Genomic DNA, 14,690 nt, shown 5'->3' on the forward strand with positions numbered 1-14,690 from the left:
CGCGACCTGGGAGCTACTGACATACATTCTTTACCTTCTACATTTTGGTGAACTTTCAGTAATAATGAAAGAAAAAGTTAGCAAGCTCACATATCCCATGGTCCCCTATTACTTGACAATGATACACATAATGAATGGCAAGGTATGCATTAAATACACAAAATAATTTAGTAATAAGCATAATCATCTCGCAAAAAATCAGCGGCTAAAAACTTCCTTCAATTATGTGCATCTATTCCTTTGTCTTTAAAAACTAAAAAAAAATTAAGTTCAAAAGGGCTGAAACTTCCAGAAAAATAATGGAATCGAAATTTCTTGGTAATATGCACGCATCTATACATTTCAACTGTGTCCTAAATACCTACAAAGTTTCGCTTAATTCGATGGAGCGGTTTTAGAGTAGTTGCGTATACAAACCGGCAATAACAGATCATTGCTATATTCAATATATGGCCAAAACTCTAAGTTCAAAAGGGGCAAAATTCTCAGAATAATAATAGAATCATGAACGAAATTTCATTGTAATATGCACATATTCACGTGCCATAAATGCCTCCAAATTTTATGAATTTCCATGCTTTGTTTTAGGAGGAGTTAAGCTTACCCCCCCCCCCCCCCTCCAAAAAAAAAAAAACCAAAATAGAAAAACAAAACAAAAACCTGACAGACGGACGGAATGACTGACGAACTGGCCATCAAAATTTTACCCTTTGCAACTTCGTTGCGTGTGGTATAATTAAGGTTGCAATTTTCCAGACCGGGTAGCTAACATTGAAAGAATTGGCTTTTTCCTGTGCAAAATACGTATAGCGATAAGTTACGTAATTTACTCAATTTTTGTGGATAACTGAATATTTTCAGAGAGATATTAAAATATGATCAGTTACACGTGCACGGATCCAGAAATTTTTCCAGGGGGGTTTCAAGGGATATTTATGCTTGCCAAGGGGGGTGGGGGTGGTCCGATGCCTGAAATGCTAGCTGACTAGCTCAATTCTGCGTTGTTTTCTATCTTCATACGAGCATGAACCACAAACAGAAGCATTTTCGTAAGTAAAAACAGAAGCATTTTCGTAAGTAAAGTTTTACAAGAAGTTTTAACAAGTGTGACAGATGATGAACCCACATACATGTATTTATAGTCCTTTCCTGACCCCCATCCCCACGTAAAATTGGATATCAGGAGTTATGGTGTCATGGTGAAAAATAAACATCATCCCTTAGATTGGGTCATCTTCAAAGATATTTGTCCTTCATCTTGAAATGAGTATTATTACTCATATTACAAGGAGGCTTTTTTCAATTTTAAAATTTTGGTAAGAGGTGTTATATTGTAATAATTGCATTATCCAAGTGTTTCGAAGAAATGTACATTAACTGCGAATTACACGGAAATAAATACTGGACTTAAACAAACAATTGATTCACTTACTCTAAAAGTTATAAATCAATGAATCGCAGACCTGTCTAAACAAGATATTTTTAGTAAAATAGAAGATTGATTTCGCAGAAATGTCATTTTTATAAATATTTAGTTGATGGATTTCATCTTCAATGTATCTTAGAAAGTTAGTGTATTCTCATCGTTAAGCCATCGAAACTGGAAAGTACAATAATACTCACAGAGCCCAAAGCCTGAAAGGAACTGTTTTTCATGTAAAAACTACGTTAAAGATGAATTTCATTTTATTTAAGTGTGTCCAGTTTATATTGAATACCGTAAAAATTATATTAAAAAGTATTTTTATGAGAAACCATCGATGTTCAAACTGTTGCAATTGTTTAATAACGAAAATTTCAAAGATATGTGTAACCTCGGCAAATATGTTACTTTAGCATGAAATTAAGAACCAATGTCTGTAACTAACTTTAGATGTTGTTCTTTTGATTCCTTTACCCTACAATGTTTAATTTGTATAATCTGACGAGCTGCAAAGCTTAAAGAAATAGAGAATGAATGAGTAGTGCCGTCATGATAACAAAATAAAACAAAAGGCCCCTGGGCCATATTACTCATCTGATTAGCAATGTCACTATTGATTAAAAAAAATGCCATATTTCCTCAGAGAAAAAAGATTATCAGGGTTGTTTTATCTATATACATATACTAGTCAACAACACTTTGAAATTACTAATTCCTTAAAAGACAAGTGTATGAGGCAAAACCTCAGATTTAAGGATCATTTTAGATGAGGAAATGTGGTGGAGCCTTGTTTCATATCTATATGCAGTCTTTGTCTAGTGACCCCACATCAGTGGATGTCCTCTGTAGATATACCTCATTTTGTTGTTGTCCTCTCCACTGGACCAACCACAGGATATTACATCACAATATATTCCAGTCATCACTGTGTTCTTATAATTGCGTTTATTATAATGCCATACTAATGTTAAATTACATTCAACTGTTGAACAGCTTAACAATCAAAAATTTGTACTTTTATTGATATCAATTATCCAACTCGTGCTTTAGAAGCAATAATCATTTCATTTTATGTTGATTGTTGAAGATAGATGATATATAAACTAAAAGCCTACTTCAATAAAGTAGTATATAAATGTACATATATACATACAATGTAGAAATACATATATATACAAGTGTTTCCATTAAGAAATAACTTCAAATGCACAATCAACAAATGAATGCAAAGCATAAACAAATTGAAAATTCAAGAGCAATCATGAACAAATATAAATAAAAAAGTAAATTTTCCCTGTATGGTGTTTCCAGTATCATAAATATGCATATAATGAATATACAGGTGTGGCACAAATCAAAGATAGGATAAAAGATGTAAAACAAACAAACAGTAAATGGCAAGTTGTTGCTCCCCCTACCCCTCCCCCTACCCCTCCCCCTACCCCTACCCCTTCCCCCTTTCAAGAATCCTGCTGAACATGGCTCTGTATATAATATACATACACTGTAACATATAGGTAAACCATACACTGATTCTATCTAACAATCAAAATCACTTGAATGAACTCACTCACCTAGTTAAATTATTGCAAGCATAACTAGCTAAAAAGTCAGGCATCAAATGTCACATTATTCTTCCTTCCTTATATACTACATAGATTACATTTTATGTTATGTTCAGGCATTACATGACATTTACAAGCAAATGCAATATGTCTGACGTAAATCATGGGTTTGTTTGCATATTGCACTTGTATTTGCAATTACTATAACTGGAAAACTAAACGTACAAGGTATTTGATTTAGCCTGGTTTTATTTTTTGGTTTTTACGACTCCTGTAGAACTCCTTTGCCTTAGAAATCCATTTCTCCTGTTTCTGAACAGTCCCATTCTTTGTTCCACTTCGTTTCTGATAGAACTCTTGAGCTTTCATTAACAACTGTCCTCCTTTTTTACTGCCAGGTCTCTGGGCCTTCAGTCTGGCATATCTCCCCCTTTCTAGAGCCATTCTTTTCTTCATGCGAGTTTCAAACTCTGATCTGGACTCCTTCATTAGATGTCCTAGTCTGTCCACATCCTTTACTGCAGGCATTACTCCGGATTTTCGTAGATACCTGATGACCAAGTTTGTTCCCCCTAATGTTACTGTGTATCTGGCAGGAGTGGCTATCTTGTACATCAGATAGGCCCCTGCATAACTTCCGGATGTTTTCATGACATTCACAAATTTCTCAATCTTTTCTAGACTGACTTCAATACCAATGTTCCCAAATGGCTTCACAACCCTTTCACTCCAATCTACAGATTCCAGAAATCCAGGCAAATCAAAACCACTGCAAAATAACATTCATGACAAGTAATTTTTAATATGTTTGGCTAAAAAAAAAAAAAAAAATAAAGATTCAAATGAATTCTCAGGCATCGCAACATTAAATTTCAATTAAAGCTGCCAGTGTATCTTTTATAATAATACATACATTGTATACAATACGCAATTACTTTAAAGGGTGTGAAAAGTGTTCAAATTTAATCACCAATAAGGAAAAACAAAATTAATGTTTTGTTTAATAGGTATATACTACTGCATCCATCAAATGCTGCTTTCATTGAGAGTAACTTTAAAAAACAGAGAGAGTTAATTTCAATTCTTGCACTGATTCTTGCCTATCCACACTTGAAGATTTGGGTATAAAAATTTAGGATCATTTCTGGGTCCAAATAATGTCATCTTACCAAGTCAAGGGTTTCTGATTTGATGCGTTAGACTCTACCTAAAACCCTTGACCAAACAGGCAAAACATAATTAGTCCATAACATGTATAAACTACGGCATCTCGTCAAGATCATACCTGATACTGTACCGGTACTCATTTTCTACAGAGTACTGGTAACTAAGTCACACTCACCTGGATAGAGTCAGGTAAAAGGAGCCATACCAAACCAATGAAGTCACAATGTGGACCCCAACCAGGATTTTCCCATGTCTTTTGTATGTCCTCTTAAATCTCTGTAATATTGAGAGCTTCTCACTTTCTTCAGGTACTGCAGAACTTGAGGTGGTATTTTGTACTGACTGACTCATTCGATTGAAAGGTTGAAAATTGTGAGTAAATGGCCATCGTTTGCCGTATCTTGTTACACCAGTGGAAATTCTTGCAAAATGCTCACTGTTTACCAGGTATCCTGTAAAAATTGCAAATTATTTAATTTTTCATGTTCTACAGTTCTATGCCAGACTTCTAATCATTTTCAATATAATAAATTTGTTTTAGAACCATTTTAAAAATTTTGTTTAATATTGGATGATTAGTTTATATACATGTAACAGACATAATTACGCAACTTTCTCATTCTCATGACTTACCCCGACATAAAGATGTGGTTTGAAGATTTCCAAATCTAAATGACGAATACACAACACGCTTGATAATAAGACTTCCAATCATCTTACTTGTAATTCGAAATATAAAGCATTCTTAACTCGTTAACTGATGCAACCGCAAAACATGAACAGTTACGCAAAGCGTCTCGAAAACACGTTGTTTATTCCTACATGTAGCTACTTTCATTTCGTATGTGAAGGTCAAATGTTTACGACATTAAAATTTGGTCTGTTTTGGCATGATACATATGAAATACTTTTAAAGTTGTCTTATTTAGGTATATGAATTAAGTTATAAAGTTTTTAATATACCATGGAATTAAAAACGTGTTCGTGATAAAATATAAATGTCGTAATAATCGCTTTATGGCATTTATATCAAGCATGGATCAAACAGAAAGTAAGAAGAACGTTGTTTTCCTTTATTGGCATTAATTCTATCCATTTCATCACCGTAAAATATTTAATTAGGCATGACATACACTTGCTCATGGTCAGGATGTGCTACACTCAAGAAATAACGATTTCGTCTACCGCAGTACTGTCAGTATTTTTATAATTTTTTTTTATATCAGAGATGGAGAAAAGTGAAGATGCTTCAGAACAAGCAGCCAGTGGAGAAAAAGTAAAGTATTTGTTTTATATATCATGTCAGGGTAAAGTATTTGTTTTATATATCATGTCAGGGACGTATAATTTACGTCCCTGATCATGTTTATATGATGACGAATCTCAAATCGCCTATAATTGGAATGCAATATAATTTTTTATATGATCTGATTTAATATGAACTGATTAATGATTTATTTTTCAAATACGGAGTATTGAAACAAATTCAGATATGGGCAAAACCGGTTGCAAACGTAGAAGGGCAAAAAAAAAAACCAAACAGGGCGAAAATAACTCTGTACATGTATACAGTATTTAGATTCTTCTATTGTAGAGATGGTACAGACATATTTATGACATGAAGTTTTTATTTCCTAGGACTTGTCAGAAACAGTAGCTAAACATTACAATGAACTCAAAGAGACAGGCCTGGAGATGCGGACACAAAGCCGAATCTTCTACCTACGGAACTTTAACAACTGGATCAAGAGCGCCCTCATAGGCATGTATCTAATGTATAACCGAGACAGTACATCGATCTGTATTTATCTATTGAGAGATTAACAGTGTATGGGTATTTTCATTTTGTTGTATGAATATTATTTTTGCGTGATTGCTTCATTCAGTTCTTCATCACACAACATATTCAGACGTGGTTTTCTGACAATAACAATTTATTATTATTTTTGGCAAGTCATTATGGTAGCAAATTTACACATAAAAAATGGAGAAAAATTATTTCAGTGATTATTTTTTACTTCAAAGAACCTACAAGTTTGTCTCACTTTCTCACTTACATCAGTTAGTCCATTAGGAAAATTGAGCAGATAAAAAGTTGAATAATGGTTATTGTGTGCATTTACTTTGAAGCCATGTTTTAGGGATACCAAACATTTTCCTAAAAAATGGAGAGATGTGCTACAAATGTTAATGATAAAAAATGGGAACAGGTCCAAATGATTTAGGACCTTTAAATGTTTATAGCTTAAGTATAAATGAGAAATGTAATTTATCATTTTATTTCATTTTTCAAACTTTAATAGGATCCCATGTTCAGTTTTTAATGTGTAAATTGATTTGAAATTCAATAGCATAAAAAGATCAGATGTGAAAAAATTCTCTTTACTAGAATTTCAGTACATGTATTACCATAAACCTGTGATTTTTATTGACAGGTGAGACAGTGAAAAAGTTACAAAGTGAAAGTAACAAACAATCTCTGGTGGTGCTGGATCTGTGTTCAGGGAAAGGTGGTGACCTGCTGAAGTGGAGGAAGGCGGGGATCTCCAAACTGGTCTGTGCAGGTGGGTAATGTCAGAGTCTCAGAGAAGATCTCCACACTGGTCTGTGCTGGTGGGTAATGTCAGAGTCTGGGAGAAGATCTCCACACTGGTCTGTGCAGGTGGGTAATGTCAAAGTCTGGGAGAAGATCTCCAAACTGGTCTGTGCTGGTGGGTAATGTCAGAGTCTGGGAGAAGATCTCCACACTGGTCTGTGCAGGTGGGTAATGTCAAAGTCTGGGAGAAGATCTCCACACTGGTCTGTGCTGGTGGGTAATGTCAGAGTCGCCGCAGCACTGTTAAGGCTTACTATGAAAATATCAGCGGATTTAAACGTTCATAAAACGAGGCATCTTTTATTTCAAAATATTTATTTAAAGTTATTTTATCATGATATAAATGTGATATTACCTGAAACAGAATAGTAAATGCTACTTTGTATGACACTTAGTGTGGTCCCTAGAATTGACAGTCATGTGACATTTGTTGATAATTCTCTCAAATTGAGGTCATAAACAAATTTCAATATTACAAGGGCATAACCTTATTTGAATAAAAAATTTAATTGATTATTAAATTCTACTTTTCTGGTAGATTCTGAAAAGTGCTGCTGCTTTGTATAGAGTTCATCTTTTATTAGAATAAATATCAAAGAAATGAGCTCAGGTTTGAATTTATATGACCTTCGCTTAATATTTTACGTATATATTGATTCATTCTATAGATTTCATCGAAGCAGCAGCACTTTTTAATACCCCGGTAAATTAAATATTCCCTTAATTTATGCCAAAAAAGATCACAATGATCTGTTTACCGTATACCCTTGTAAAAAGCGGATTTATTTAGGCTTCCCCAGGTCAAACACCTAGAACTTGTACATTAAACACTCTAGAAAAGAAATAATACAAACTCAAAAAAATTATCAAATGCCGAATCAAAACAAGCATACTAGATAGGATTTAATGGTACATAATAATTGTTTTAAGATTATGCTCTGTAAATTTATAAAATGCATATTTCCATGTTAAAAAATTGATTGATCCGCCTCTCTCTGCACAAAATATGCGTCAAAATTTACAGTATGACGTCACATCGACAAGTGCACCGCGATCAGTCGGTTGTTTATATTTATCGTTGTTGGACTTATTTGACTACAAAGTTGCACGCATAGGTAATTTTTAATGTAGTTTAATGTTTTCTTTGCCATAACAATCGGAAATTACTTTATTTACTAGCATTTTTGATGACTTGTAGTTTTGTATGATGTCATAGTTAACATTTCTCGTACTTTCTGGTCGGCGAGACCACAAAGTAAACCTTAACCGTGCTGCGTTGGAGAAGATCTCCAAACTGGTCTGTGCTGGGGGGTAATGTCAGAGTCTGGGAGAAGATCTCCACACTGGTCTGTGCAGGTGGGTAATGTCAGAGACTCAGGGGTGAATTTTTACCAGAAATAATATGTCGGGTTTTTTTTTTTAATTAGCAAAAAAAATTTAAAAAGAAATTAAAAAAAAAAATTTTTAAATTAAAAAAAAAAAGAATCGTCTTTATGCTTACATATATAGAGGAAAAATCCCATTTAAGTTCACCAGCATTAATACCCGGTAGGTACCTGTGTTGCAAGAAATACCTAAAAAATCCAGCTGATGGTATTTTTAACATTGTCTGACACTTTTGTTATTTTTTTTTATTATCAGATATTGCTGGTACCTCTGTTGAACAGTGTGAGGTCCGCTATCGTGAGATGATGGGGAGAGGTCACCAAGATCGACAGTCTGGGGGAATGTTTACAGCCGAGTTCATTACAGCTGACTGTACAAAGGTTTGGCAAACAAAGCAAAGAGAGGAATTCTCTAAAAGAATTTGGGATGTTTAGCCTCTCTTCATTACTTGTAAATAAAAGTACAGCAAAAATCAAATATAACATACACGGATATATAACAATGCAGCTACAACGAAGATTTTTATATCGCCCCTTAATTTGCTTTGAACGAGTTTTGCTTTAGTTCTTTTTTTCACACCCAGTTTGTATATCATAGAATTATTGTAAAAAGTATGGTATTTTTATATAAAATATTATCAGAGTTCCCAGTGTAGGATATACTACCTGATTACCAACTGCAACAAAAACAAATTTAGCTTCTCAACAGAGATATATATCTGATTGTGCAATATTTTTTTAATACACATGTATTAAATTGACACCTCTATCACACCATTAGGTGCGCATCAGGGAAAAATACCAAGATGCCTCCATGAAGTTTGACTTGTGTAGCTGCCAATTCTCCTTCCATTACTGCTTTGAAAGTCTAGCTCAGGCCAAAATGATGTTGAAGAATGCATGTGAATGTCTAAACCTTGGAGGTTACTTCATCGGTACCACGCCTAATTCTTTAGAGATTATGTAAGGCTCAACTCTTATCAGTGACATCAGTAACATGATTATAATTCAACTATTGTAAGAAAAAAATTATTGTATATCTAAAATGGGATATGAAGAAAATACAGCAACGTTCTTTATTGAAATTACTGTAAAAATGCAGTGTCTAAGTTTACTTATTGTTTAAAATATTGGTTACCATTTTATTAAACAGGAAGAGGTTGAGATCGTCTGAAAACAAATCCTTTGGCAATGATGTGTACCGAGTGACCTATGAGCTGGATGACCTTGACACGGTGCCCTTGTTTGGGGCTAAATATAACTTCCATCTGGAAGGAGTGGTGGACTGTCCAGAGTTTCTAGTGTATTTCCCTATGCTAGAAAAGTACGAGAAACTTTTGGTTCTTTTGAAATATCAAATTGTACAATGCACTTCCAAATTGTCCTATGTCCTTAATTAGGTCTTTTTATTTGAAATTGTTTTAAGGTTGGCTGAAGATTATGGCATGAAGCTACTGTATAGGAAATCCTTTGCAGAATTTTTCTCCGAAAATGCTGAGAAGGGAGAGTACCGAGGTCTCCTTAATAGAATGCAAGGTTTAGAGGTAAGGAAAAGACAACTTGTCATTTCATAGAAGTTATCTTTCCTTTCTTTTAGATTGTTCTGTTGTCTGAGGTTTTGAAATATATTAAATATATGACTCATATTTCAAAACCTCAGACAACAGAACAACCTAAAAGAAAGGAAAGATAACTTTTAAATAAGGGATGAAAGTACGTCATATTTAATATAAAATTAATGTTTTAGATTTTTCAAAATCTAAATTCCCATTTATGAAGATGTTAATTGTAATAGCCCACACAGATTACTAATCAATCATGAATGCTTTAACAAACTTTTTGTATTTTCTGCAACATGGATGTGTTGAAGACAAAAATATTTTAAAGTGAGACCAACAAGAGTCTGTAAGAAAAATGGAGAAACTCAAGTTATTCTTGTCATCAAATTTTTTTTACTGAATTGTGCATGTAAAATTAACAACTGAAATTCATCAGTTGAGTTTTTTTGGTATTGTAAGTGTTTCTTTGGAAAGGTCGTCTTTAGAGCTGTCAAAAATTCTGGGAAAACGATCTTTTTTATTTTAATTAGATTGTTTTCTAACTGGATATTATTTTGAAGATGCCAAAATTACCTGATTCTGACAGGCACATGCATTTTATTATTAGATTTATTGTATTAACATTTTTAAGAACTATATTTATTTTGTTTTACGACTTCGCATTTCATAGAACTATATTTATTTTGTTTTACGACTTCTTATCTCATAAGAACTGTATTTATTTTGTGACACGACTTCTCTGTAGACATACCCTAGTGACAATCTGATGGGGAAAGTTCCGGAGGACTACACAGAAACGGAACAGACCTATCAGGAAATCCTGGCGCACGACGACCGCCCGGAACATGTCCGACAACGGGGGCCCCCCAAAGTGGTGAGTCATGGCCAGGGGCAGAGAACAGGGGTCGTTACCTGGGCTAATGACTCGTCTTTGATTTGTGATTCCATTTAGAGGTTGATGTAAATTATTAATTTATTTATGTGATTGTTTATATTTGTTAACTTATTGAATGGTATTTACAGGGCACCTTATCCAAATCTGAATGGGAGGCCACAAGTAAGTTCTTCATTTCTTGATCCTTTTACTGTTATTTAACACTGTAAAGTAAACAATATATCAACTTGCTTATAATGTTCATAGAACAGTAAAAAGCAAAATGAAAGTTTTGATATCCACCTTTGGAATCCCTTTTCAAAAAATGAACATGATTTATTACTGATGGCTCCTCATAAAACATTAAGTTGTAGCTCAAAATGATTTTGTCTTGTGAAAAGTAGTCAATAAAAATTGAAGGAATTTAATTGAATGTTAGTATTCCTTTTGTAAAAAAGAAAAAAATTAAGATTCAAACCAATTCAAAAAAATATTTCTGTTTTTGATTGTGTTTTAAGTTAATTGTCATGTGATATTCAGTTTGTAAGAATTAACATTCAATGTTTCCTTCTTAGCACGATAACCAATCCTATATCATAATTAACTGGCGTTATTTTTCATGTATTATGATAATGATATTGAAATTGTTGAAAAATACATATGGTACCAACATTTGAAAAATATATAAACTTTAAATAAAGAGTTCAAACATTTTACATTTATTTGTATGGGTGCATTTTTGTAAATTGCATACTTTTTTTCTTTTCAGCTATTTACTGTGTGTTTGCTTTTCAAAAAGTCTCTGACAAGGCAACAGGGCGGACATGGAAACCACATTCACAGGAAGGGGATACATAATTACCCAGAATTCCACGGCGCTACTTCTCCATCCTTATTTACATGGAGAGCTTGTGTGGAGGGTAACGATGAACAAGGACGGATAGTGTACATGTTCAGTGTTGTACTCCATTGAGGACTTGTTGATATCGTTATACATGGCATCGAGCAGCCATACTTGGCTTTTATATAGGATATAACTCAATCCATCTCTGTTGGTCAGAAATATGGTGTAAATACTTCGCAAGAGAGTCTCACTATGAAGTTCAAATAAATATTGTATGAGATGTGTAGTTTTGAAAGTTTTGTTGAAGGTGTTATGTTTTATTAGTTAGTCATTCAGTGATACCAGCCAGGTATATAAGAATGTGTAACTATGACTACAAACCCATCACACCTGTACACAAAGTACATGTACATGTACATATTAAATATTTCATTTATTATATGCAGAATTAGTTGCATTGAAATAGTTTACAAGTTGTCATTGTCTTGCTCTGTTTATAAGAAAGCTTGCAATTTATTTTGATGAACAGACTTTTTTTTGCCCTTTAACAATAGTATCAGTAAATTGATATTTATATAGAATTGGCATAGATCTATCAAAGTTTACGCTATTGTTATTGTGCAGGTCAATAGTGATGGTATAGCCTGGTACAGCATGTTTCAGAGTATGTGGTCATTATAACTTGACCTGTTGATATGTGGTGCGATATGCAGAAATATTACCTGAAATGACTTCATTTACTGTTTATCATTCATGTCATAATATTATGTGTTAGGTCACTGAAGTAAAAGCTAGAGAGTTTTCGACTTATTATATGGTTATTGTAACTTACTGATAATATTCTCCCCCATATTAACCCTGGAATGAGCCTTTACATTAAAAATTTGACCAAAAAGGAATAAATCTGACGTGATGTTTGGCAAGCCTGAAAAAAAATACAAACTTAAATTTACTTTTTCCTGATCTATGTCTGTGCTAAATCTCATTTTGTAATGTTCCGGGTACTTAAAACTTGTTAAGCTTCTATAATTATCCAATTTATCTGTCACATCATTAAAACAATGAATTTACTGTTAAGTACATGAACAAAGTGAAAATTTTTACCAGTATAAAGATAAACAGTAAATGAAGTCATTTCAGGTAATATTTCTGCATATCGCACCACATATCAACAGGTCAAGTTATAATGACCACATACTCTGAAACATGCTGTACCAGGCTATACCATCACTATTGACCTGCACAATAACAATAGCGTAAACTTTGATAGATCTATGCCAGTGTCTGTTTGGGAGGGTAACAGTTGAAATTGACACCCCGAGGAAACCATTGTCAACCGACGCGAAGCGGAGGTTGACAATGGTTTTCGAGGGGTGTCAATTTCAACTGTTATCCTCCCAAACAGGCACTATTTATTTTATTATACTGAATGTCTTAATTTTAGAGAATTTTTTACTGCTTTTATATAGAAATGACCTGAATTCTACGGCAAACCGTACGCGCATATTTTACGCGCATGTAACAATTCGTTGTGTTACCCGTATAAGCGAGGTTAAACCGGATGCAATGGGGAAAATTCAGCCTGCGCATGAGCTAGCTTGGTTCCTGTGCGTAATGGGTAGCTCAGGGAACCAGGCTAACACGTTTATCGGGATCGGGATTCCGTGCCATATGCACACATAAGTTCAAAGGCGCTGTAATTGTAAAGTTGTCGGTAAACAGTACAGAAACAAAGTATTCCTTTTAAAGAAATGATTGGCATGTGATATGAACTATCAGTTTTATGAAATCAGTTAATGTTATGCCGAAACTACAACATGCATGAAATAGCATAATTTGCAATGTTTTTTGTTTTCCGAATACACATGTAACGTAAATATACATTTATAGTAGTCGAGGCTAGAGAACTTCCCGATTAAATTTTCTTCAGCATTTAAGTTTGATTGAATAATTATGTCACTATAAAAGTTTGAATCTTAAGAAAAATGCATCAAAATATGAAATTTTGCAAATGGTCCAAGTATTGTAGTCCTTTTTCAAAGGACAGCAACTTGTAATAGATTTTATTTGGATGAATAACTCATTAAGCATATTTACGTTGACAGAATTTTGGGAAGGGGGGTGGTGATAGGATTGCACGTTAAATCAGGCACGTAGCATCGGGGGGGGGGGGGGGGGCTGGCCCTCCCAATTTTTTTCTTAAATTTTTCATAAATTTACATACAAAAAATTGTATCAACATTGAGTTGCCCCCCCCCCCCACTTTCATGGGCACATGTAAAATTGAATCGAAAATAAGGATAATAAACAGTGAAATTGAAGGTAACCCCCCCCCCCCTACGGATTAGGATTTTGAAAAGTACCTTTTTTTTTGCTTTTCAAGATTTTTTGGATGAGTTTGGCCCCCCACTTTCAAAAACGATGCTACGTGCCTGTACTTGACATGTATTACCTTTACCGGTATATTTTTAATCATTTCCGATTTTAAAAAAGATGTAATTTGGGCAACAAAAAATGATCATTGATTCAATTGCATCAGGTCATATGACTTTTTTTTGCCATAATGAAAAAGGGAATAACTCATTTTTCAATCCCATTTATTCCAGTTTTCAAATCTTGCCATGCCAATAATAAACAAACAAAACCCAAAAACAAATAAAATACCTGTCTGTACATTATTTCTCGGCACGAAAAGTTATTTTTTTTTTAAGATAAATTATTTCTCTGGCCTTAATGATCCGTAATTAATTATTCGTGCGCTGTCGTTATTGTTGGAACTACATGTATCGGGCTTAGAATTAACGGGCTTTTCAAGGACCTGTTTAATTAATATTTTTTAGATTGTGTTACCATATCTAATAACTCTATGAGACATGAGTATTTTAGTACTTTGATTATTTCATCCACTTGACCAAGCTCCATTGATTGTTGAAACTGTATTTTGTAATACAAGTTATTCATTTTTGGAAAATACTGGGGAAGGATTTTCAGTTGATAGCTTAAATTTCAGTTTAAGTACATGTGCAAAGATAATCAACACGAGTACAAGTGCGGCAATGCGCCAATCAAGATAAGTACACGTGCTAGACAGTGTGACAGAAAAAACAAAAGCGTTGTGTTTAACCGGAAATTTTCTTTCTCTTCCGCATTTTATTATAGACATTATCGTTTTATGGTGAATTACAATCAATAAACACTTCTTATAAATATAATAAATAGGGTACGGAATTTAGCCTCTGTCATTTGAATAGCAAGTTACACATCGAAGGTATATATG

The 14,690-nt window shown here is 33.8% G+C and overlaps 2 protein-coding genes across 2 annotated transcripts; one reads left to right on the top strand and one right to left on the bottom strand.

The window, feature by feature from the left end:
• Positions 1–2,861: 2,861 nt before the first annotated feature.
• LOC105345792 (uncharacterized protein C18orf19 homolog A) lies at positions 2,862–5,004 on the bottom strand. Its single transcript, XM_011454088.4, has 3 exons — positions 4,789–5,004; positions 4,331–4,607; positions 2,862–3,757 (listed from the first exon to the last, which is right to left on the bottom strand). The coding sequence occupies exons 1-3, from the start codon at positions 4,868–4,870 to the stop codon at positions 3,226–3,228; spliced, it is 891 nt and encodes a 296-aa protein (XP_011452390.3). The 5' UTR covers positions 4,871–5,004; the 3' UTR covers positions 2,862–3,225.
• A 98-nt stretch (positions 5,005–5,102) lies between these two features.
• On the top strand, positions 5,103–11,952 carry LOC105345793 (mRNA cap guanine-N7 methyltransferase). The gene is made up of 11 exons (XM_011454090.4): positions 5,103–5,206; positions 5,382–5,431; positions 5,794–5,917; positions 6,591–6,719; positions 8,393–8,517; positions 8,918–9,099; positions 9,290–9,460; positions 9,563–9,680; positions 10,441–10,569; positions 10,719–10,752; positions 11,339–11,952. The coding sequence occupies exons 1-11, from the start codon at positions 5,173–5,175 to the stop codon at positions 11,425–11,427; spliced, it is 1,185 nt and encodes a 394-aa protein (XP_011452392.1). The 5' UTR covers positions 5,103–5,172; the 3' UTR covers positions 11,428–11,952.
• Positions 11,953–14,690: the final 2,738 nt, after the last annotated feature.

The sequence above is a fragment of the Magallana gigas genome, chromosome 3, assembly GCF_963853765.1.
Source record: "Magallana gigas chromosome 3, xbMagGiga1.1, whole genome shotgun sequence".
Taxonomy (NCBI): Eukaryota; Metazoa; Mollusca; class Bivalvia; order Ostreida; family Ostreidae; genus Magallana; species Magallana gigas.